General features: G+C 33.0%; 1 protein-coding gene across 1 annotated transcript; it reads left to right on the forward strand.

Moving 5' to 3' along the window:
• Window positions 1–26269, forward strand: LOC123664384. The gene is made up of 10 exons (XM_045598930.1): window positions 1–130; window positions 16047–16196; window positions 17086–17182; window positions 19022–19164; window positions 20508–20576; window positions 22427–22509; window positions 23229–23348; window positions 24764–24914; window positions 25226–25347; window positions 25680–26269. The coding sequence occupies exons 1-10, from the start codon at window positions 1–3 to the stop codon at window positions 25983–25985; spliced, it is 1371 nt and encodes a 456-aa protein (XP_045454886.1). The 3' UTR covers window positions 25986–26269.
• Window positions 26270–26470: the final 201 nt, after the last annotated feature.

Raw genomic sequence — 26470 nt, forward strand, 5'->3', positions numbered from 1 at the left:
ATGGACGATCGACGTAATTTTCATCTAGTCCATGTTCAGTTTAAGACCCACTCTTTGGGAGACACTGTTGAGATGCTCGAGCATTATGCTCAGGTCTTCCAAGGTCTCAGCCATAAGGACTACGTCATCGGCAAAAAAAATTTAAGCAGTTATCAAAACATCCACTATAATTATATATTTTTATTATCTTGTATTACTTATTGGTGTTGATTAATGAATAAATAAAAAAATATGTATAAAAATATCGATAAAAAATTAATTGCATTATTAATACGTCACAACACTATCCGAAAACACAAGCCTGACTTACAGGTAGCAAGACGGATAGCGTCGACTACTCCATTTTCATAATTTTATCTTTTTGCTTTCGTTCCATCAGTTTTATACGATGCTTTGTAATCGCTAGTGAAGAATATATTTTTATAACATTAGCAAAGTTAGAGAGAATTAAAAAATATATATAAAGCTCACATTAGTATTATTACAGTCGTAATGCCATACACAAACATTTTATAGTTAAATATTCGAACCCTTTTACGACATTTTTAAGACATTAATATTATTGACGTTACGATCAAACTGGTCTTATGTATCTCAAGAAAAAGGCATTATTTTATCACAATTCAGTTATTTTGTATTACCCATGAGAATAAATATTTTGCTTTTGAAATAAAGGTATAAATACTTACATAACCTAATATTAATATATTTCTTTATTAGAAAGGTAAGTAACGACCGTATGATTTGCCCGACGATAAGCGGTTACCGTAGCTAATGGACGCCTGGAACACCAGAAGCATCGGAAGTACTTTGTCGACCACTGTCGTAAATTAACCCGACACATAACATCAATACTTGTCAGCATTCATTAATTAACATAATGTTACCCTCAAGATGTGTAAAGGTTCCTTAAAAGCTCATCCTATTGAGAAAATATGAAGACGTTATACGTTTTCCTGTTAGTGGACATTAATCTTAGTAAACATACTAGGACTGTTAGTAATTTTCCTCTTGATACAAGTCCGTTATAATGTACTAGCCGTGCCCGCGACTTCGTCTACGTGGAATAATGACTTTGGACAGCATTTTTTGGATATATCTTTTGGTTTATTTGGGACATCAAATAAGGTCTAATATTTTGTCTCTTATCGCAAACTTATAAAACATTGACATCATAAAGCTTACATATTTCCATACATACTTTCATCCTCTATTCCCTATTGTTATTTTACATCCTTGGTAAAATCCAGGGTAAAACTTTTACAAAGTTTGAATGTCATATAATATCGAATCCTAAAAAATAGATTTCAAGCTTTTATCTCTAAAAATGACAACACTTCCAACTTTTTATCCCCACCTTTAAACCCCTTACACCCCACATTTCGTATTAAAAAGTAGTGTACTAGATCGTTCAATAAGTCCCGAGACTAACCTGGAAATGGCGCATATATTAAAAACTCTTTTGATTTTTAAAAAGTACTGGCTATCAATACAAGAATATGTGTCAAATTTTTAAAAATGGAACAATAAAATTATTGATTTTGAAACATTTAAGTGACGCTACGGTTGTAATTTCGATACAATGGAAAAAAACGAGTTTCGCGTGTTGATAAAACATTGTTTTTTAATGGGAAAAAATACCGTTGAAGCACAGCAATGGCTTATAAAATGTTATACAGGATCAGCTCCCTCTAAAGCAACCATTTGTTGGTGGTATGCCGACTTCAAACGCGGTCGCATGGACACCAATGATGGGGAACGCTCAGGTCGTCCAAATGAAGCAGTGACTCAACAAAATATTAACCAAGTCCTCAAAATCGTATTAGAAGATCGGAAGGTAAAAGTGCGAGAGATAGCCGAGATAGTGAAGATTTCAGCTGGTAGTGTTTTCACTATTTTACATAAAAATTTGGCCATGAAAAAGATTTTTTCTAAGTGGGTACCGCGTTTGCTTACAACTAATCAAAAGGAACAACGTGTCAATGATTCAGAGCGATGTTTGGCGCTGATGAATCTAATAAAAAGGATTTTTTACTTCGGTATGTAACAATGGATGAAACCTGGATATACCATTTCACTCCGGAATCCAATCGGCAGGCAGCGGAGTGGAGAGCGGCTGGTGAAAGCCGCCCGAAGCGTCCAAAGACTCAGAAATCGGCCGGTAAGGTTATGGCGTCTATATTTTGGGTTGCGCATGGAATACTTTTCATCGACTACCTTGAAAAGGGGCAAAATATAAATAGTGACTATTACATGTGCTTATTGGAGCGATTGAAGTACGAAATTGCGGATAAACGGCCTCACATGAACAAAAAGAAAGTGGTGTTTCACCAGGACAACGCGCCTTGTCACAAGTCCGTGAGAACGATGGCCAAAATTAACGAATTGGGCTTCGAATTGCTTCCTCATCCCCCTTATTCGCCAGACTTGGCCCCCAGTGATTACTGGCTGTTTGCACACCTCACAAAAATGCTTCAGGGTAAGAAATTTGACTCAAATAGTGAAGTTATCGCAGCAACGGAGGCTTATTTTGAAGCCAAAGACAAATCGTTCTACACACATGGGATAGAAAAGTTAGAAAAGCGTTGGAGGGACTGTATCGCTCTTGGAGGAGACTATGTTGATGAATAAAAATTAATTTAAAAAAAAAGACCTCTTTTTAGTACTTAGTCTCGGGACTTATTGAACCACGTGTTATGTCCTTTTTCAGATTCTAGACTATGAGTGTATCAAATTTCATTTAAATCGATTCAGTAGTTTTGGCGTGAAAGCGCAACAGACAAACAGACAGACACGCCGAGCTACTTTCACATTTATAATATTCATCATCATCATCATCACATCACAAGGATTATAATTTACATCTTTAGCCCAGTGATTTGTTTTCGCTATAAAAAAAAATGAAATGATTCTGAAAATGTTAAGTCTTAAATGTAAACTTAACGAAAACTGATATCGAATCGAAATTTTTTTTTAGTTTTTTTATATTTAGTATTATTTGTATTGTAAATGTTATGTTAATAATAAATATTTATGAGCATTTAATAATAATAAATAGCTTTATTACGCAGAGTAACATAACAATTAAATAAAGAGAAAGCTTAAAAACAAATTACATAGCGTGCAACGAGCAGTCTCATCACTAGATAGTGATCTCTTCCAGACTACCCACCAAAAAGGAGCTCGCAATTTAGTGAGTACGTTTAGTTTCAGATTATTAACAAAATCGTACCTTTAATTTTAGGATATGATAGATTTTCCTCAAAACCTTTTTGGCAAAAAATCGATTTTTTCTAGCGAACTCCTTCCCTAAATCTGCTTTTCTTTACATTTTTCCTCCCAAACATGATAGTTTGCATTCAACACTTAGATTTCTGAATAAATATTGTCACGTCAGCAAATATGCAATATTCAAACGACGTATTTTAAAATGACCGTTTTAAAACAAGATGCAAGTTGTCGATTGAAGAATTGAGTTCCCTCGAGGCACGTACGTTGTTTTCAATTCAAGGCGGACTTACCGCTCGCTACGAACTTATGTTGCGGATTCTTTAAAGCAGGTGCTACACGATATGTTACAAATATATATAATAGTAATTACACTTTTTGTAGCTTTTTGGTAAAAAATTGAAATTAAGACGAAATAGCGTTTCTCTATAAAAACGAAAGAAACAACATTTAAATCTTTTACTTCAGCTGGAATAATTATAAAAAAACATAATTTCCTACCATCAGAATGTAAAAAATATTTCTAATATCATCACCATAGACTACATTATTATATCCAAACAATAAATGATACAAATATGTACGATTTTATTTTTGTGTTACCCACAATTAGGAATTCTAAACATTTTTGAATATCATATCAAAAATTGACCGCTCCAGCGGGATTCGAACCCGCGTCTCCGACTGACCGTGTCGGCGCTCTAGCCAATTAAGCTATGGAACGATGTACCCGCTAGAGCGAAATTTTTGATATGATGATTTTTACTTTCGGTTTAAGCGAACCGTGGCGCCGGTCAGTCGGAGACGCGGGTTCGAATCCCGCTGGAGCGGTCAATGGCTAAGATTTAGATTAGGTAAAACCGAATTTCGGGACCGTGGGGGGATGGGGGGTGGGTGGGTGGGAAACACTACCCCTGGTACCACTATCACACCTCGGAACCCCATGGTTATGGAGATATCGATGGTTAAAGTTTTGAGGTTAGAAGAAGAATTTAAAGCTATTATTATACCTTTGAGCTCCGCGTCTGACTTCACCTTAGCTCCAACGCTGCGGGCAGTGCAATTCATGCGCCGTTTTGCAACTTTATAAGTTATTTTCGAACAGAAGTACGTAAAAATAATCTCGATTTCAAGATCAACAAACGATACAACTTGCGGTAACTATGCTTCGATCCGTAGCTTTAAGATGTTATATTCACATTTCGCACTTGATATTAGCATTTTAAACGTTAAGTTATTGTTTTTACACGATTTTATTAACAACTGAGAAATAGACGTTTTAATAAAAAATGACAGGCCATTTATTGTTTCGTTCTAAAACAATATAAGCACAAATTCATTGTTTTTGTTTAAATAACTGTAAAGGCAAAAGTCTTACACCATACAGCCTTGTTTCATATTATATTTTTTAATTAAATATATTTTATTTTTAATTATTTACTGTTATAAACGAAAAATACTCAATATTTTAGTTCATTTTATATGACAATAAATAAACATATTTTACTTTTTTTACATATTTACTTAAATTAAGTGTAATAATGAGACACTAGGTAATAATTATTATAATTTTTATTATTTTTAAACTTTTTTTTTATTATTTAAATACATACTTTTACTCTTTAAGTTATCATTCTTTTGAAATATACAATCTCAACAAACAATTGTGTAAAATATTCTATAGAACTAAAATAAATTTATAAATACCTATGTAGTTAATTTTCAAAATTTATGGTCTATAATTTTAAATTATATTATCAAAATTAATTTATATTTAGTAACATTGCGTGCTAGAATATAGGTTTAGAAATTCGAAAAATACCCAAAACCGAATCGGAGCATCCCACTGTTCACGTGGTCTTGGTCTGTCCTACCCCTAGAGTGTTTTTTTTTGTGTCGCGGAGGCGCGGAGGGAGGGCAGCCCTCGCCCGCCGTGCGAAAGCGCGCGAACGAATGCGTAGAGGAGCGGCTGAGGCTGGTCGCCGAAGGCGACCAGCCTCCGCTGCGGAATGGAGCATGAGTGAGCGTGCTTTCGCACGCAAGGGCGGAAGGGCTGCACTTCCCGCAGCGCCGGAGCCAAGCGTTCCTCTAACTTTAAAGGTGGTAGATTATTTTTTTTTGTAACAAAACTGTCTATAAACGATATAATTTTTAAATTAGATAGGTTAGGGTTATTTTTTTTTTTAGTAACAAAATTGTCGATAAACGGTGTAACTTTTGAATTAGATAGGTTAGGGTTTTTTTTTTTTTTATGTAACAAAACTATGTTTATAAACGATATAATTTTTAAATTAGATAGGTTAGGGTTATTTTTTTTTTTTTAGTAACAAAATTGTCGATAAACGGTGTAACTTTTGAATTAGATAGGTTAGGGTTATTTTTTTTTTTTTTTGTAACAAAACTATGTTTATAAACGATATAATTTTTAAATTAGATAGGTTAGGGTTTTTTTTTTTTGTAACAAAACTATGTCTACAAACGGTGTAATTTTTAAATTAGATAGGTATGGGTTTCTTTCGGTCTCTTTCTGAAGTCAGATTATTGTAAAAAAAAATTATTCATGTCATGTTTTTTACTTCATTATATTTTATTTATTTAATTAAAAAATATAATATGAAACAAGGCTGTATGGTGTAAGACTTTTGCCTTTACAGTTATTTAAACAAAAACAATGAATTTGTGCTTATATTGTTTTAGAACGAAACGATAAGTGGCCTGTCATTTTTTATTAAAACGTCTATTTCTCAGTTGTTAATAAAATCGTGTAAAAACAATAACTTAACCTTTAAAATGCTAATATCAAGTGCGAAATGTGAATATAATATCTTAAAGCTACGGATCGAAGCATAGTTACCGCTAGTTGTATCGTTTGTTGATCAATCAACCTCAAAACTTTAACCATTGCTATCTCTATAACTATGGGGTTTTGAAGTGTGAAAACCGTGTGAAACCGTGTGAAAACGTTAAATTAACGTGTGGAATGTTAAAATTAAGTGTGAAATGTGAAAATAAGATGTGAAAACTATAGAATGGAGCATGAGTATCGAAGTTGTATTGTTTGTTGATTTTGGAGTCGAAATCGTTTTTATTTTTAAAATAGCTTATAAAATGTGAAAATAATGTGTGAAATGTGAAAAAACGCGTGTGAAATGTGAAAATAACGTGTGAAAGGTACGAAATTCTTCTTCTAACCTCAAAACTTTAACCATCGATATCTCCATAACCATGGGGTTCCGAGGTGTGATAGTGGTACCAGGGGTAGTGTTCCCCACCCTCCCCCCCCATCCCCCCACGGTCCCGAAATTCGGTTTTACCTAATCTAAAGCTTTACCCGGTCAATTTTTGATATGATATTCAAAAATGTAAATGATACAAAACTAAGAGCAATGACATCATAGAGGTTACAAATCTACAGATTTGTAACCTCTATGGAACACGGCAAGTTCAAACTTAAAAAAACTACGAAACCAGCATAATTGATTGTAATGTTTTCTATACATTTAAACAGTTAATTGGTTTAGACATATTTGAGTCATTGTTTGGTTTGTTATGTCTATGTTTGTCATCGTAAATTCGAGTATAGCCATTTAATTTTTAACACTTTTAACAATATAATTGTTAAATTTGACAAAACAAAAGAAATTTAATTTTATAGTAAAACTAACATAAATTAATTTCATGGATATTATATTTCATTACGTTCAAGTACGTTGATTTTTTTATCAATATATAATAAAATAATGATAGAAAAATAAAACAAAAAGCTTAAATTTTTTTGAGAGCTTGTAGTCACTGCGGGCGGGCTGTGGTGTGACTAAAGTATAGATTTTCCCCCTATTACCCCTTACTTTATTTAATCCTCGAACACAACAAATTGATCTCAATTTTAAAAACGAATTTTTTGATTTGAGAAACATACCATTACATTATAGTAGCGATAAATAAAACAAAAGATTTATTTTTAATAACATTAAAAAAGCTATTTATATGTATATAAATAAGACAATTGTGACACACACACATTTGTCCAACATTATCTCGATCGATCGATTCAGCCTAGAACATTCTACTACTGGGCATAGGCCTGTTTGTCCATGTAGGAGAAAGATCAAAGCTTAATCCAACACGCTGCTCCACTGCAGGTTGGCAATTCAAATAGACATTTTCTCATTACAGAAAATATTATTGGTTTACTTATCGTGGATAAAGCTCGTATAAATGTGCCTACAAGAAACTATTTAATTTAACATATGATTTATAAGTCATCTGTGTAAAGTTATGCGTAAATAGTGATTAATAACAAAAATATATTATTTGCATATAAAATAAAACATTTAAATGCATGTATACAAAATAAAAATCCCCGATAACGGCTAACAAGAACGCTGGTGCTGGTAGCCGTTCGGTTGAATTGCCCTATTGATCCTTCGGGCAAACTTTGTCCTAACTATTTTAACACGTCTGACGATAATGACCACACCAAAATAGCCTAATTATTCAAACCGTTCAGAAGAGTTCCATATAACAAATTAATTTATTATTGGAACGAAGTTCCTTACGGCAGGCTTGACATTTAGCTGGCGACCGAACTGAAAAAAATGTGATACTAAAGCCGTAAGACTACCCGTAGACACCGTACTGTGTGGCTACGGTACTAAAGAATATAGCCACCCCCTCTCTTCCCGTGGGTGTCGTAAGAGGCGACTAAGGGATAACACAGTTTCGCTACCACTTTGGAACTTAAAAAGCCGACCGGTGGCGGGATAACCATCCAACTGCTGGCTTTGAAATACACAGGCCGAAGACGGGCAGCAGCGTCTTCGGTGCGACAAAGCCAGTACTGCGGTCACCAACCCGCCTGCCCAGCGTGGTGACTATGGGCAAAACACATGAGTTCACGTTATTTTTGGCGTAAACTTGTGGAGGCCTATGTCCAGCAGTGGACTATATAGGCTGTAATGATGAAAGCCGTAAGAAAAATATATAATGGAAGCGACGTAATATCAGTCGCACGACTGTATAATATGACGTTTGTAAAACTAAAATATTACTAGTAAACTTTTTTTTTTAATTATTTATGTAAATTTATACTGTCGACAAAAATAAATAAAGACCCATGTTTTTTTTTATTTCACTTTGAATTATTATTATTATAAATAAAAGTAATGACTATTTTTTATTTGATCCTTTCAACAAATTGAGTCAAGCTATATAGCTATTTGAATTGAATGTACATTACACTCCCATATTAAATATTTGAATGAAATACATAAAAACATCCCGTGTAGAGCCTACACTAGCGATAACAGGAATATTCCCGCTCTCGTAGCGTTGAATTTGTTTAGGAAATACTAGAAACATCCGCAGTTCTACAGTCAATCGAAGTAACATTGGTTCAATATAACTCTTGTTTCACAACAATAGCTGAAAATTTTCAATTCAATATTGAATACAAAAAATGTATGTTAATATCTATTTTTATCCTAAATCTAATATATATTAAGTTCAGTTCAGCCTAATACAGTCCACTGCTGGACATAGGCCCCTACAAGATCGCGTCAAAAATGGCGTGAAGTCATGTCACGATGTTTCACTTCCGTTGTGTTTTTATTTTTTGTCATATTAAATGCTAATATGGGTTTACTTGACTAAGGTTGTCTGGTACTATTATTATTGCAAAAAAAAAAGACGTTTACAAGATTTATTTGTATCGCACCGTGCTTATTTTTTTTTATATATAACAGCTTAACAGCATAAAAAATATTTAATAAACTTATCTTTTTATTGGACATAAGAACTTTAATTCAATCGTCGCTAAAACTATAAAAGTGTTCGTCTAGTGAAATTGATCTTGAAATTCCAGCGGTTCTTAACTTAACATCGTTAGCGTGAACTGTCGATAAGGCTTTCAGCCACTAATGACGATGGCAGGGCTGGCGGTGGGCGATAGTTGAACAATAAATGTAGGCTACACTGTGTTTTTGACCTTTAAACTATCTCGTTTATGTTGTTTCTAAAACATCGCTAACCCTAATAATTTAAGCGATAAGGCAGTGGAAGTAAGAGTATTTAAATCAAGAAAGATAAAACTTACCAAGCACGAGACTCACTTATAAAAAGTTTCATTATCACGAGGCAATTTAGATCATAAAATGTCCAAAAAATAATGATACCTTTTTTTTAAAATCCAAATAAGCATGAGATTTCCTTGATCGTAATTGTAGTATATGGATGCATGTAAAACCAGGAACATCAGGATAATTTTGGTCGGTGGACTCACGTCTGCATTAGGGACACTAAGATATACTAATTAGTTTTCTTAATGTAAGCTGCAGTTGTGTACCAAGTAACGACCACTAACAAAAATAAAAATTGGAATAAAAAAAGCACGGGCATTATAAGACTGTGGGCATATCTATATAAAAAAAAAAGAAGGAACGTCATAAACGAGTTAGTGATCCTATCCCTGGTGTTAACACAGCGTCCTCAAAAGTTCTAGTTTCCTTATAACCCACTGTAATACAACACTACTTGAGAGTAGTCTTTGGATGTTTTTCTCAAAGTTTGAGGTACTTCATAAGTCGTATTACTGCAGATTTTAAGAAAGATCTCTAACTCTTCAGTGTAGAGCATTTATTTTATTTACACTTTATAATTATTCGCTCTAATTGGATTTTTCGTTTATTTCCTTTATAATTGGCTTTTTGAAAACATACTGCTCACATGCTGTTTGAATTTTTATTTCATTTTTCTGATTAATTATCCAACTCACCATTCAATCACTAACTCAAACAAATCGCTTGGTGGAAAATAGTCGAATGGTACGTGACCTTTTTTTTATTCAGAGCCAATCAAAGAATTTTCTAACTATGTTAAAAGTATTTATACAATCTAATATGTAGCTATCCTATATTTTTTAGAAAGACAACTCTTAGCAAATTCCGTTTTTGAGACTTGTTTAGAATTTACAATTTAAAAATATAAAATATGCAGTTTATTTAATTTGGTTTGTCAATACATTTGTATTGATAAGTCAATATAATCTATAGTCTGCTTTTTTTTAACAAACGAACACCACAAACTTTAACTGTTGTTATTGGTCCACGTAATCAACATAGAATCCGTTTCACACAAAGGCTGTAGTTACAAACACACTCAATTTACTCAGCGACTACCTTCGCATAGCACGTGTTTTAGTGAATGAAACAGACGGTATTGTTTGTGCATGAGTCATGGCAGACATATTTCCTGTAGTTAAACGTAAAATTATGTACAATTTGTTTAAATTATTTAAAGATTCTGATTGTAAAAGATCACCGAATGTAATCGTCTAGACAATATTAAATTTAATAAGAATTTAAGGTGTGTGGCTACGGCAGTACGGCAGTAGAGAGGGGGTGGCCCTCTCTTCCCGTTGGTCTCATAAGAGGCGACTAACGGATAACACAGTTCCACTACCACCTTGAAACATAAAAAGCCGACCGATGGCGGGATAGCCATCTAACTGCTGACTTTGAAATACACAGGCAGAAGACGGGCAGCAGCGACTTCGGTGTGACAAAGCCAGCCCTGCGGTCACCAACCCGCCTGCCCAGCGTGGTGACTACGCGCAACACAAACTTGTGGAGGCCCATGTCCAGCAGTGGACTGCGATAGGCTGAAGTGATGATGATGATGATAATGAGTGATATCGGCAGTATTAATGAATTTGTAGGACAATAAAGACAACAAACAAGGTAGTTGTAATCTCCTCTCTTCCACTTCCACCCGAGGGATGTTAGCCCGACCAATGTACAAGGCATGAACCGTAATATCATATGCATAGCAACGAATATTGCTGGTTTGCAACATATCATTGCTCTGCAGAATACTCTAAACTAATGCAAACCTCTTCTGATACTTACAAACCAAAAAAATATATATTTATTTACATATAATCCGTGTTTCAATTAACACCCGACCAATCTCCATTGTGTTTTTCCTTTATTACATGATATTGGCAATATGTGGTAATCTGTCACAACTAAAATTCATGCAGAAGAATTGAATTGAATATAATCCAATTACGATTCATCAATAAAACCGTAAAACCGATATTTTACATGAGTATTTAATTTTCACAACCGTTCTGACACTTGACTTCGATTACGCAGCGACAGTTTGGACTACACTCGGATCTTGCTCTCTTCCCGCCTTCTTCACAAACTTAACGCGAATATAAGCCTTAATTTATTGCATATAAAAGCTATATTTCCTGGGCAGTTTATGACAAAGTGCAATCATTAAAATTTATAGAGACGAGGGATTATTTCTTCATAATTAGCATCGCGTATGTTTTTACAACCGTGAGGTTTCTAATTACAGACATTTAAATAAGATGTTGTGATAAAAATATCGACGCATCGGCGCAACGGTTACAGCACTGGCCCAAATTACTTAATAATTACTACGTGCACTGGTTTGTGGCTGTTGCGCTGGCAGTTGCGGGTTAGATTCCCGCACATGACAAACATTTTATTGGCCATACAGATGTTAGCCGTGGTCTGGGTATTTGTGCAGTCAACATTTAAATAACATTAATAGCAATCGTTACTCATAGTGGGGACTATATCCGCCAACCCGTATTGCAGCAGCGTGGTGGATTAAGCCCTGATCCTTCTCCTACATGTAGAAAGAGGAGTATGCCCAGCAGTGGGATAGCCTGTAGGCTAAAGCGAATAAAAATATCATTGAATGTGTCTGTACGTTTTTAACAGAACGTTAGTAATAATATTACATATTATATTATTTACATATTATATTATTTACATATTATATTATATATTATTCTGCTTTCCTTTGGAATGCTGCGAATACGTACGCTGTTGACATTTGAAATTTCCAAATATGTTTGATTCTTGAATTTTCCAAATATGTTAAGTAAATATTCACAATAACACTGAAACAAAAATAAAAGTTAAAAAAAGATCGTAGATGCTTAATACTCATAAAAATACTTTTTTTTACATTTTAGCTATTTCTTAAAAATGTATGTGTAGAATCTTAAAATTAGATGGATTCCTACAAAGCGTAAAACTTTTTGAATATACTGTACTACGAAATCCTAATCGTATACGTTGTTACGAATGATGAGATGTAACATCCGTGTAAACTTCTGTCAGTAGGTATATTACTAAAATGCCAAAAAGTTTGTCTACTTCTTGGTTTAATTTAGTTTGTTCAATGACTTTCTTGTTCTTGTAAATATTGGAAATTAAATTAAATTAAATGTCCCATGTGACCTTTCTAATACATTTCATTTCTAATTTCAAGTTTTTTTAAAGGTCTAAAGAATTTGTATCGAATCGGATTTTTATAATTATTTCGTTTCTAATGTATCCTATGGAAAAAATCTCATAAAAAGTGGACAAATGCAGACCAAATTCTCATACCGAGTTATAAGAATCTATCAAATCTCATAAACTCTCATAACCCTGTTTGAGAATTTGGTCTGCATTTGTCCATGTTTGATGACATTTTTTCCATAGGGTCGTATGCGTCTATTGCGTATTAGATTAAATTTATTTTACATAATAACTAACATATTTTGATGACACTAATTGTAAAAAACTGCTAATGACCCAAAGAACAAGGAACTTTTAGTAGAAATTATACACTAATAAGTTTATTAACTATTTGATCCTGAAATTTGGTACGATTCCTTAAATTAAAGTCAAAATATTGTACGTAATCGTGAATGAAATCGCAAAATCAGTTAGTTAAACTTATACAATCACAGCTGCCACTGCCACTGCGTTTAGTTACAACATTAAACAAAAAAATGCGTACGTCTTCTGAAAAAGTTTATTTTCCATCTTTTTTACTAGATTTGATATTGATACAATAAATTGTTCCCTTAAATGCGCTGTCATAAAGTGTTTGATTATTTACTTTTTTAAAAGAAAAAATTAATAGAATATTGCACCCGCTTCAAAGATTCTCTGATCTTCTTTAGTCCCGTAATAGCTATAGATATTTATTTAATCTTTAACTAGTTTATCGGTTAAGTGGTCCCGCACTTATCTGATCCTGTGGCTTCGTCGCGGCACGTTTCAGATAAAAGATAGAGTGACTCCTCAGCGATCGAGAGCGCTTGTTTTGTGAAGAAATATCTTTTCATTGATAGGATACGTAAAATTTCCTTTTAAGTATAATTTAATATTCAGTGAATTTTCTGATATACATATTTGGTATTTTTATATATATATTTTTTTTTTGATTCCCACGGTCACTATGAACGATATGATATGAAATGATTCATCACTTCAGCCTATCGCTGTCCACAGCCGGTCCCGTTGTACAGTTATGGCTTTTGCTTAGATAGTTAAACCGAATATAAAATCATCATATCATATTAGTTAGTAGTAGTTATGGTGGGAGGAGCTTAGGAGCTCACTTATAGGAAAGTTTTTACACCTTACAAAAAAAGCATATAAAGTGATAAATACCTTAAAATCGGATCCTTGATTTTGCAAAACAAAGTATATAATTATTTGCTATCGTAGCCATAATTGACAACTAATAAAATCCCAGTTAATAAACAGTTGCTGACGTTAGTTTACAAATAATTTAAAAATTAATTAAACATGCTTTGTATACAAAGAACGCTGACATATAAAATTTAAAAACAATTGTATTTTAAACCGTGCATAACCAATCAAAATATTATTATTTTAAAACTAAATTCAAAGCTATCTACAGACTGCGCCTTTTAGTATACGCGTAGTAAACCGATGTTAAAGTCGCTTAACATATAAAAAAGCCATAAATAAGTGTGTGAGTTTCTTTATTAGATCCAATGGTGTTAATAAGATGTCATAATGTATCTACCGCTGTGATCATATTATAATAGTATACCTGTGGTCATTTACGTGTGGTGTAATTGTAAACGTGCAGCAGCTCGGGATGATAGTTTCGAGGAGTACCAAAGTCACATTGATCACTTCTGCCTATTGCAGTTCACTTCTGGACATAGGCCTCCACAAGTTCGCGCTAAAAATGGCGCGAACTCATGTGTTTTGCCCATAGTCACCACGCTGGGCAGGCGGGTTGGTGACCGCAGGGCTAGCTTTGCTTCTTGTTTTTGAAAATCAGCAGTTGGATGGTTATTCCGCCATCGATCGGCTTCTTAAGTTCCAAGGTGGTGGTGGAACTGTGTTATCCCTTAGTTGCTTCTTACGACATCCACCGGAATAGAGGATGTGGCTATAGCCGTTATTCAATTTATTTATTATATTTTAAAACGCTCGCTGTGTTTTTGACAAATAAAATATTTTATACAGCGTTATTCTCAAAGGCTGAAGAGACGGGGTGTCTCTATCTACCACGATTCGAAAAATTATACAACTGTAGATGACGTGTTGTTCGTGAGTGGCATTAAATTTCGCTTTATAAATATCTCATCATTTGACAAAGTATTTTTAAACATTTTAATAATATTTTTAAACGAACAAAAAGTCAACGCAATTAATCCTCCGGCCATTGTGACGATGTTTTAAAATATTGAGTTCATATAATTTCAGAGAGAATGAAATTTGTGCAAGTCGTCGCGTTAATACAAGGCTTACTTTTCGGAAATGGAGGTATATTTTATTTCATTTTTAAAATTAATTCATTCATTTTAAAGAGAACACTGCGTTTTATTACTATTCTGGAAAGCTTCACTGACCTTATTGTTATAATAAATATTATATAACGGTAATGGGTTCTCCATTTCACTACAGGTACATTTGTTTTTAAAAAGAAGATTAAAAATTACGACGAAATTTTAATAAGAAGTTCGTTTACAGAAGTTTTGACGTTTATGTTTTTTTTTTAACTATTGAGGATATCTTTATTATTATTATTACGTAGTGAAACATTTCTCATACCGCACACTCGGCAATGTAATGTCAATGACGTTCTATAGAGGTTTTTTTTTTTATTTCTTGCAAAATTGCGGTTTTCGCATACACCATTGACGTCCGTACTTCTGCAGATATTTACTTACAATTTATAACAATAAATTTAGTGTTAAATCGACTTGAATTGTAAACATTACAGTTTCATTGAAAAAACTTTCTCGTATTAAGTCTTGCAATCAACGATTATAGTTCTGGTGATTAAATAATATTGTACTTATAACACCAGCAGCCACGGGCTTGAATATCACTCGTAGCAAGTGATAAGCTTTGTAAAATATAAAACTCATTGAAAAGACAACGTTAAACGTTTTATAATAAACTAGCGGACTTAGCAGACGTTCTGCAAGAAATAGTAACTACCATATTTGATTGCTGGCATACCGACAGCAGTGACACCTATCGGATCCAATTGTGTTTTTAAATTATCCATAAATCCATTGAAACGTACACGCGAAATTTTAATCAAATCGATCCGCTAAGGAGAAGATAGGTGACAAACACATGTTCAGGAGAATAATATATATTAAGACTAACTGACTCGGTAAACGTTGTCTTGCCGCTAAACGCTATTTAAAAATAGGGGTTGGTGGTAGAAGGGTGAAAATTTAGGGTTGTATGTGTTTTTCAACGCCAAATCATAATTAAATAAAAAATAGATAATTTATCTAAAAATTCAAAAAAAAATTAGGGGTGGACCACCCTTAACATTTAGGGGGATGAAAAATAGATGTTGTTCGATTCTCAGACCTACCCAATATGCACACAAAATTTCATGAGAATCGGTCAAACCGTTTCGGAGGAGTTTAACTACAAACACCGCGACACGAGAATTTTATACATTTGATGTACTATACTATATAGTTTTATATTTTTTAGGTATATGTTACAGTAACGAAACGATTACACGATTAAACAGTAACAATCTCGGTAATTGTGGTGTGGATAAATCGCCAATTAGTACAGTCTACGAGGGAATTGGCAAAATAGAAATATATCCTTGGCTTGGAGTTCTCATTTATCCCTCAAGTAAACATATATATGTTTCAAAACTCTTAAAACACATTGTTGAAAAAAGTGGGAGTCATTATATTAAACTACCCTACTGCAACCTGAACTTACGCTACATACCTACCCTAGATACCCTACATATTAACCTGAACTACTCCTTTTATGTTCTGTATTTAGCTCAAATACAGTATGCAGTATATGTTATTTAATTTCGGGTTTGTCGCTTGTTGTATAAACTATTGAAGATAGATTCAAGAAATTTTACTCTAAAATATTTTTTATATAATGAAACAGAAAATAACTCCTTAACAATAACACTTCCAGTTGCGCATATTTCTGTTAACTTGTGTATAATACTACCCTATATTTTAATACTACCCTACATATTGATAATTACTTGTCTCCACTATGAATTGTTTGTACATTGTATTGCGATGTACCTAACATATAAATTTTTGTTTAATTTGTATGTTGTAGGTATAGTGTTTGTAATTTTTCATGTAAGTGAATTGTATTCTTTTGAGAAATAAATGATCTTTAACCTTAATGTCCTTGCTTAATAAATACTGAATAAAAAAGATGATCAAAAATTCTACTTCTAAGATTTTGGTAGAAATGAAAATACTGTATACCAGCGTTTTTGAAAGAAATTTTTCTACACAAGCAACCATTCCATAATGATTGATTATTGATAATTTTCAACAAAAATAATAATATCGGCAACACCAGAAGCATCGCAAGCGCCTTGCTGATCATACCCCCGACCCTTCCCAAGAACTCTTTCAAAAATATCGTTAAAATTTGTTTACAATTTTATTATATTTATAATTTTAATATATTATTATATTTTATATATATTATTTGGAATTGTTATTTATATCTTTCAATGTCTTTATTTCACTTCCAGGCGGTAAAAGATACATGACATCTGTAGTGCTAGTGACGAGACAGATAGTGATCGCGTCTGCGATGGACATCGACAAATTACCTAAACAAGATTTCAGGTGACACTACGTCCTTTGATTTATCGTTATTTTCCAGTAATGGTTTCAAATTGTGATCGTAGGCAAGCCCTATTAATTTCTATTTTAAATATCCAATTTTGCTTGTTGTATTTAAAAATACATATTACAATTTAAAATCGCGATCTTTTAAATACAATTAGTTACTTTAAGACTTATATTGTAATTTTACTATATAATTTAATCGTAGTAATAACTTATTTTTACTAAAAATAATTTTGATCTAGTTACATAAACAATACGGCAAAACAATTAATTTCATTATTTCCATAACTTTAAACCGTAAAACCATAAAAGAAATTGAATCCTTAGCTATCAACATCCTTCGTTTTAATACAGATTAGAAGCTTACCATTTCTTAAATTGAAGTTATGTATACAGACAAAGTTATGCACAGCACGTCAAAGACCAGGTCTAAGCGCGCCTCGGGCAGTTCGCGAGCTTGCTTGTTAGTTTATCAACTGGAATTGAAGATTCATTTAAATATGAACATACTCGTATAGTGTAGAAGTTGCGATCCTCACTAATGAGTCTGTCGAACTGTAAACTCGTACGAACTGTTTTTGTTAGTTCTTTCCTATATCTACTTACGGTACGACGGTACTTTGGTGATTGGTACGGTTTTTGAATGTTTAATGATAATAACTTTGTACTTCTAGCATAAAAGAGAATTTCATAATCTAACATCAGTTAAAAAAGTTTAAAAAGTGACTATGGCGGTTGACGAATATATGGCCAGGAATTTTTAAGCCAAATCTTTCGAGATTTATTAATCGATACGATACGATATTAACATACTAAGTTGATATAAAATATTTTTTGTCTAGATATGCAGATGGGTGGTTGGTGATGCTGGTGGGTGGTGATCATGTCTAGTTCGGATCTTAGTCTATTATTAAAAAAAAAAAAAAATATATATATATATATATATATATGGTCGAATTGAGTCACCTCCTCCTTTTTTTGAAGTCGGTTAAAAATTTTAAAAATTAGTTTTAATTAATTGGTTATATTTAAAAGTGAAGTTACCGCCGATTTGGAATAGACAATATGCAGAGTGGAATCGGCAGAAAATTCAGCAGTCACTATTTTTTTAAATGTGCTTTATTATAATAACGTCGAACCGCTAATTATGTTGAAAACTTAGTACAACAAACGGTATTTACATTACCATAAAAGGTAAAACGTAAACGTTGTTTGAAAGACTGAAATTGAAATTAGGTTTGATACGCGGATTTTCGTCTAGCTTCTGTGGTAAGCCGTTGCAAAATTACGTTATGACTGATTAAACGAAATAAAACCATAAAAAAACAACCGGTACGAAGTCACTTATTTATAATTATGGCATATCACCATTACGATTCAGCCTGTAACACCCCACTGCTGGGCATACGCCTCTTTCCTCGTGTAGGAGGAGCTTACTACACGCTGCTTAACTACGGGTTGACGGATGTTGACTCTCTACGATGAGTAACGATCGCTATCAGGTGTATATGATAACAACCGGGACCGACAGCTCAACATGCTCTCTAACAGTGTTTAGGCGCTGCCGACACGGCCGGCATAGCGCCATTGCACCAGAGCGGTTGCCAATGTCATCATTATGACGCCTTTACAACACTATTTTTGTAGTACACTCCAGTAACTATAATCTTTTTTTAAGATCCCAGTAAACTAGTATGCCGTTTTCATATTGACCAGTTGAAGTAAGCCATTCAGACAGAGCTAAAGTGACAGTGATGAGTCATTATTTCCTTAACGCGAATAGACTATATACATTTTATTACACAAGTAATAACCGGATATATTTTTCTTTTCTAGGGCCCGTTCAAGGGTAGTCCTCGGATGCAACTGCTCCGACCCGGGTATAAAGGTTAAGGACTACAGCTATCACCCGGATTACAACTCAAACACATACAGCACATTGGCTTTGATACAATTAGAAACTAATTACTTAATGACATGTAAATTGCACTAATTTTCTACTATATTGGGTAAACAGCAATTGAGATAAAATACAATCAGTAATAACGATTATTTGATATAAAATAACATAATGATAGCTCTATATTTTATTATCCCGTTGGCAGTTTGTAGTAGTCCTGCTTTCTGATCCGCAGGTTGCGAGTTCAATTCCCGCCTGAGTCTATGTTTAATATTTGTATGTATCTAAGTAATATTCCTATAAGTATAAAAAAAAACATTTAGCTAAAACAGTCTGATGTTACCTCACACACACACACACATCACCTTATCGCAGTCCACTGCTGGACATAGGCCTCCACAAGTTCGCGCCAAAAATGGCGTGAACTCATGTGTCTCGCCCATAGTCACTACGCTGGGCAGGCGGGTTTTATCGCACTGAAGACGCTGCTGCCCGTCTTCAGTCTACTCGGTCGATGTTACCTATAACACAAGTATTAAGATGCTTACCGTAGAAACAGATGACCGTGTGTGTATTACACCCATTACATTATATTACAAAAGATATAAGAAAGATATACAAAAGCTCATAACTACCTCTGGACTAAACATAAAAAATAAACAATAAACATTAAAAAAACATTTTGTAAAATAACATTTCAAATTCCTTTTTAATATGTTAATTCATTTGTACCTACTAAATAATTTTCATTATAAAGCCTTTACTGTTAATAATTTTATTATAGTTCCACAATAAAATTATTGTAGAGTCTGGATGTAATATTTGTGTTTATATAAATAACTTATTTTATTAATAGTTATATTTTATGTGCTTTTTTCTATGTAGGTATATTTATCAAATAAAATACTTATCTATATCAGTCGGCTGTGATCTATAACACAAATATTAAGTTGCTTACTTTAGGACCAGACGACCGTGTGTGTATGTTATACGATATTTATATTTATTTATTAAAACGACCGTCCCTTGTCATAGCTCATCATCGAGTGTCCGTTACGTTTTGGTCCCTTCTAATTGACAACGTCAAAACTATTGAGGTAAACGAACGTGATAACAATCAATTAATAGTCTCATTTAATGACAAAGTATTTTAAGAATAACAATAATATGAAAGAACGATAACAACTGGTATATAAAAAATAATTTGAAAAAAATTAAATAAAAAATTATTTTTTTAATTATAAAATTTAGTTCAAATTAAACACTCAAAAAGAAAATATTCTTAGAACCTAGACTCGAAATTTTTTATTCAGTGAAAATTTAAAATAAATATACAGTACGATTCCCTCACTAAATGTCGCTGTTAACTGACAAAGCGACGATAACCTGGTTATTTATGACGTGATGTGTTTTAATTTTCAGTTTTACAACCGATTTGTGCACCGCCGACCGAACTCCACCGGCCGCGGTTCTACGCTATGACAATCGATGGTAATGGTAACTGCAATAATGTGTCGAAGTGAATTGTTTTAAACAGTAGTATGGGTATTTATTTAATAATAACAATTTTTATCCGTCAAAGGAAAAAATCGTATTTAAATTTATTTGAGATCTAACAACCACTTTTCGAGTTATATCTAATAATGCGTTTTTACTTGACTATTTTTTCGTCTACCTACGTTGTATCAATGTACTTAATTGAAGTCGGTTTTTCTTCCTTTGCGAGCAAACACAATTATTACGTAATTAAACAATATATCGCATTAAATAGGTATAAAGCACTCCTAATTTCTTTATACTTTGTAGCTTCATGTGTTTATTGAAGCGAATAATTTTTAAAGTTCACAAAAGCGATTTTTTCAATATCGAATCTTCTTTATACACTTAATTACATAAATTTCACTCCAATGAACTTAATTATATAAGTTTAAACGATCCTTATTTTGTAAAACAAGATTAATCAACTGCACGTCTCATACAATTTTGACTTCTCAAATAAATATTTAGAAACATTGTATACCTACTGGTTTTAATAATTTAATATTTGAATAAAGCGCGACTAAAACTTCCATTGAGAAAAATTCCGTTACCTTAAATATTTTTGAATACAGGTTTTATTTTAATTAAATACCTTTACACTTTTTTTTTAAGTGAGAACATGGTTATGTTCCTTAACGTTATTTTAAATATAGAATAAAGTATTAAATTCTAACACACTAACTAGGGCAACCCAAGGAATAACCTGGATTAGGTCGGCAAACAAGCGTACGGCTCACCTGATAGTAAGCAATTACCGTAGCTTATAGACGTCTGCAACACCAGAAGCATCGCAAGCGTGTTGCCGAACCTATTCCCAATTCCCCCCAGGAGCTCTGTTTACCTTACTCACCAAAAGGAATATAACACTGCTTGAAAACAGTATTATTCTGCTGTGATCTTCTGTAAGGTCGAGGTACTACCCCAGTCGGGCTGCTTCAGATTTTGAGCAGGATTTTTTCCTGCTGTGCCCTACCTCATTTAAGTTCGTTTGGGAACTACAAAGAACTTTTTAATGTTCTGGCTTGATTGCTCGATAAACAACCAGAGCAAAAAAAACTACCCTAGATGGGCTGCTCCATATTTTGAGCAGGAAATTTCCCGCTGTGCCCTATGATCGTTTTTGCTTAGCAAATAAAATTTATCGGGAAAACGAAATAAACAAAGACTCAGAATCAAACCACGTCAAAACTTAAGAAGACATTGCACAATTTATTTAAATTAAGAAATAAGATAAAAGTAATTTATAAAATAAATAAAATTGTATTACAATAAAACAAACAACGAGAGAAACCAATGGCTAAATTTAATCAAAATACATTGTCTATAATAAACATGTACAGAATAACTGCTCTTTTTTCGCTATGTCAACATCGTAACCGAAAAAATACGTACACAAACTGAGTGCTACTCAAATAAAGTTCTTGAGACTTTGAGCGGGAAAACCGTTCGCTTCAAGTGTTCGTCTCAATCGAAATGTCACAACATCAAAAGATCAATGAGAATCAATACGAGAGTCCATTACAAGTTTTTCATCTTTCACAATCTTTGGTTGAATAAATAGATAAAAATAATCATACTTTATTTTTAAAAATAGATTTGTATATCTACTTTTCAGTCATTTTACATCTCAATTGATACTCAATTGTGAATCTTAAAATTACCAATAGAGTCCATACCGAGTAAACCTTGATGAGAAACTTGTATCGTAGATTCCAAAAGTATCGTAATTCCATTAAATTATATACTATATATATAAAACTTCTTTTTGTTCAAATATTTGCAAAAAAAATTCTTTTTTCCAGATTGTGAGCGCTCCACGATAAAAATACACAAAATGGCGTACGTAGATCCGGAACAATGCAAAACATTTTACAAGAGATCCGAGGTGAAAACGTCTTTATTAAAGCTACTTCGTTAATTCTTCTCAGTTACTTATTTTCCACTTTTTTGAATGCCATTTAATTCTAAAAATACGCTATATTTTCTATTTTAGATTCGTCTTAATTTATTTATCTATACAAATAAATAAAATTAGAGTGTCTGTTTGTAATATTAAAAAAATCGCTTTTTACTCAATGCATACACGGTACATCGGTATACGGTGTCTGTCTGTTTGTTCCGGCTAGTCTCTGAAATGGCTGGACTGATTTTAACGGGACTTTTACTGGCGGATAGATGTATTAAGGAGTAACTTAGGCTACTGTTATTTTAGAAATTTACTTGTTTTATAACTCTGCGATCTGAATAATAACTTTTTGTTAAGTTCCACGCGGACGAAGTCGTGGCACCGCTAGTCATTTAATAAAGTTATAGATCCACAATTCTTTGCCGTAAGCAATATATTAACATTTTTATAAATCCATAATAAATGTACATTTAATAAGTTTCAACAAGAATAGAATTTTGTAAGTCTCATAAAATTCCGTTTAACTTAAATATAGTCATTACTAATTTAAGTTTCATAAATACAATGCATTAAAAATAGCAACAATTGCCCTTCAATATCACAAACATCGCCAGACGTAAACACGTACAAAAAAAAAACTAATTTTCTCTTCAAGACAGTCCATAAAACGATGAAATGATGAAAATTCCTTATTCTAGTTGGATATTGAAAAAATGTGGCCAACATATAGTCTGTGTGCGAAGGCATTGAGAGGCGTCGAATGTGTGTGGAGCAGCGGAGCCGCGCTGGTCTTGAGGCAGAATAGTAAATGGAGCTTGGTATGCTTACAATTTATTAGGAACGAGAAGTTTTCCCGAATTCGTTTGCGTGCACTTTCTTGATAGATTTCGTTTATACCCTAAGAACCCTTTCATTTTCTCGAGTAAATGGATTCTTGTATCGTGGTGTGGTTTAGGAATTGCTATTGTGCCTCGCAATTTTAACTGTTTAAGTCGTGACTGCATAAGAATATGTAAACAAAAGTGTCAAGCGGTTTCATAATGCTAACCTTATATTATACGCTTCTTATTTTGATTACATTGCGTAATAATAATTTCAGCCAATAAATTTTATTTAATTACAATTGAAACTTCTTCTCAAACTATACCTAATAATGTTTTCTTCTAAACCAATAATAATTATAAATAATGGATGCCATAATAACCCCTATAAAAGTGACTTGTTTGTTTGAATGTTTCCGTACCTTCTAGTCAGTAATATTATATTATATTATCGAAACAACATTAAAAATATCGAACAAAAATGTGGAAGAAACCGCGTGCAGTGTCTAGCATATTAATAAAATATTACGTAAGTAACGAAACTTTTGTTTCTGAAGCTATTCCTGTATCATTAGATAACTTACGCATCATTTGTTTCCAAATGTACATTCGAAAAATATTTTGGCAACGAATGTATCGTATTTTCCGAAATAACATGACATATGACAAAGGCATTTGCTAAATTAACTTATTTGAGGGTCATGAAGAGTTGTAGAAGGTTGATACTTTGACAATAGTAACATTATTATTTTATCATTCACTTTACCTTTTAAGGAAATCTTTTTTAACTGTTTAATAAAAATAGATACATAAGTTGTTCGACTCTAACTGCGCACTTTTAAATGGGGGTTCTGTAGGTTGTAGTCCTTCTTTTTAATTTTACTTTTTTCTTAATTTTACGAGCTACTCTGGCAAGGCACTTCTGCATAACCGTCCAAAACTATCTGCATAGCCCTAAAACGTCCGTAAAGTGAAATAATAATACTAATTGCCGCATAATTAAAGCTCCGTATAAGGAAACGAATTATTTTTCTCGTAGAAAGTTTTTCAGAACCCCCCATTTGAAGGAACTCAGTTAGTAATCAAACACCTTGTATAAAATTTGCATACCGAAAGTAAGTTTGCAAAAACAGTTGATTGACATTGAGACAAAAGACTTTTTCACCAAGAAAATATTGACATCTCTCTCTACTGATCATCCGCTAACTGTTATGTTGTTTTGTTTGTGTATGTTTAATGAAATATTCCTAGTTTTGTGAAAACTATAGATCCGATTTAAACTACTTCCTTCAAACAATAAATATACTGGTGAAGGTGGTGGTCTTAGATAGGTTTTTAAAAAAAAGGCTGACTACGTACTACCCAGATCTGAACTAAAATCTAATATAAGTATATTATTTTTCACTTTCCAGGTAGGATTTGGAATTTACGGTCCAGGTTGTAAAGCGCCTTCTAGATTTTTGGAATATTCTCAATACAGACCGTGGATACGAAATAGTATAGCCAGGATTGGTAGACCGACAGTTTCACGGATATCTACAAATCATATAATTTTAAGGAGAAGTAAGTCATAAAAATACGAAACAATCCGTGCCCTAATCGTTCGTATTTACTGATACGAAGTGAAAGTAAACGAACGAAGTGAATGAAGTGTACGAAAGTAAACGAAGTTAAGTGAATGCAAAACATATCAAAATGGCTTATTGAAGTAGCATTTTTAATTACACCACAACCCTTTTAATTACCATTTTAACTTACTAAGAACTATTGTCCAAAATGTACTTATAAAATTTTGGCATCAAAGGACAATTTCGAAGATAACCAAGAACTTATGCAAAAATTTCTCATAACTCAATACATAAAATACATTTTAGGTCTTTCGAACGTTCAAAGATATGGTCCCTGTGACCCTGAAGAAACAAAGGCTGAACTATTTCGCGATCAAACGAAAATTGAAAGAGGGCCAACTTATAAGAAGCAGCGCGTGAGATACAATGTACGTAAGTAAATTAAGTTTCATACAACAATGTACTAGAAGCTAGATTAATTTGAGCTAAAAGCCCTTCTGTTAAATAAGATTTTATTATAAAGATTATCACCACCATTAAAAAGAATTAAATTTACCGTAATATAATACAAACTTTATTTATAATTTTTAGGTTAGAATAACAATATAGGGGAAATATAATATACATAAAATATATATGGAGAAATATGATATATAAAAAAAAAATTAAGTCAATTTCACCATATTACATACATATGCACCAATGCAATTGACTTTAATGTTTTTTTTTTTCGTTAATGTAACCTAATTATTTATTTCAGTTCACAATTTTCTCCAACTTAGAATATTCCTGCGTAGTCTTCCGAGTGTACCATTACAAAAGAGCAAAATGGTTTAAGGACAAGCCGCATATTCGTCTCAAACGTTGGTGCCAATCGTCAAAGCCAATTTGTTATTCGTTTCAATACTTACAAATAGACTTTGCAGTGGAGATATTCTTCAAGGAATCGGTGGTATACCAGGTTATGGCGTATGGCAGGGAAGTGAGACTCGTTGATATGAGGAAACTTATGGCCCGAGTGAATAAGAAAAAATCGTACCCTCCAGTGGTCGTGGGAGCAGATTAATTGGTGCATATTTGGTGCACTTTGCAACCAAAACAGATAATTAAAAATGTTGTACTTTTTAAATTACCATGGTCCATTACACTGATTTATATGTAAAACGAGATGATCCTTTCTCTTCGTATCATTTATTATTGATCTATTTGAGTTCCAGATATTTCGACACTGTTGCAAGGGCCGTGATCACAAGTGTAATATTGTATAGTGTTTCACATATGTGTTTACTTGTACTGTATAACATATTATAAGCAATAAATAAACATAAAGTAACTAGCTGACCCCGCAAACGTTGTTTTGCCATATATGTTATTAACCCCTTGACCCCTTATAACTTAGGGATATGAAAAAAAGATGTTGTTCGATTCTCAGACCTACCTAATATGCACATAAAATTTCATGAGAATCGGTCAAGCAGTTTCGGAAGAGTTTAACTACAAACACCGCGACACGAGAATTTATATATTAGATATATAAAAATTTTGAATATA

The sequence above is a fragment of the Melitaea cinxia genome, chromosome 22, assembly GCF_905220565.1.
Source record: "Melitaea cinxia chromosome 22, ilMelCinx1.1, whole genome shotgun sequence".
NCBI lineage: Eukaryota > Metazoa > Arthropoda > Insecta > Lepidoptera > Nymphalidae > Melitaea > Melitaea cinxia.

Bases quoted from the DNA above. Each gene is read 5' to 3' on its own strand.
- LOC123664384 (XM_045598930.1), top strand. From the start codon at position 1: ATGGACGATCGACGTAATTTTCATCTAGTCCATGTTCAGTTTAAGACC. The intron at 20,577-22,426 runs GTAATGGTAACT...TCTTTTTTCCAG, and splicing joins CTACGCTATGACAATCGATG to ATTGTGAGCGCTCCACGATA. The intron at 23,349-24,763 runs GTATGCTTACAA...TTCACTTTCCAG, and splicing joins AGAATAGTAAATGGAGCTTG to GTAGGATTTGGAATTTACGG.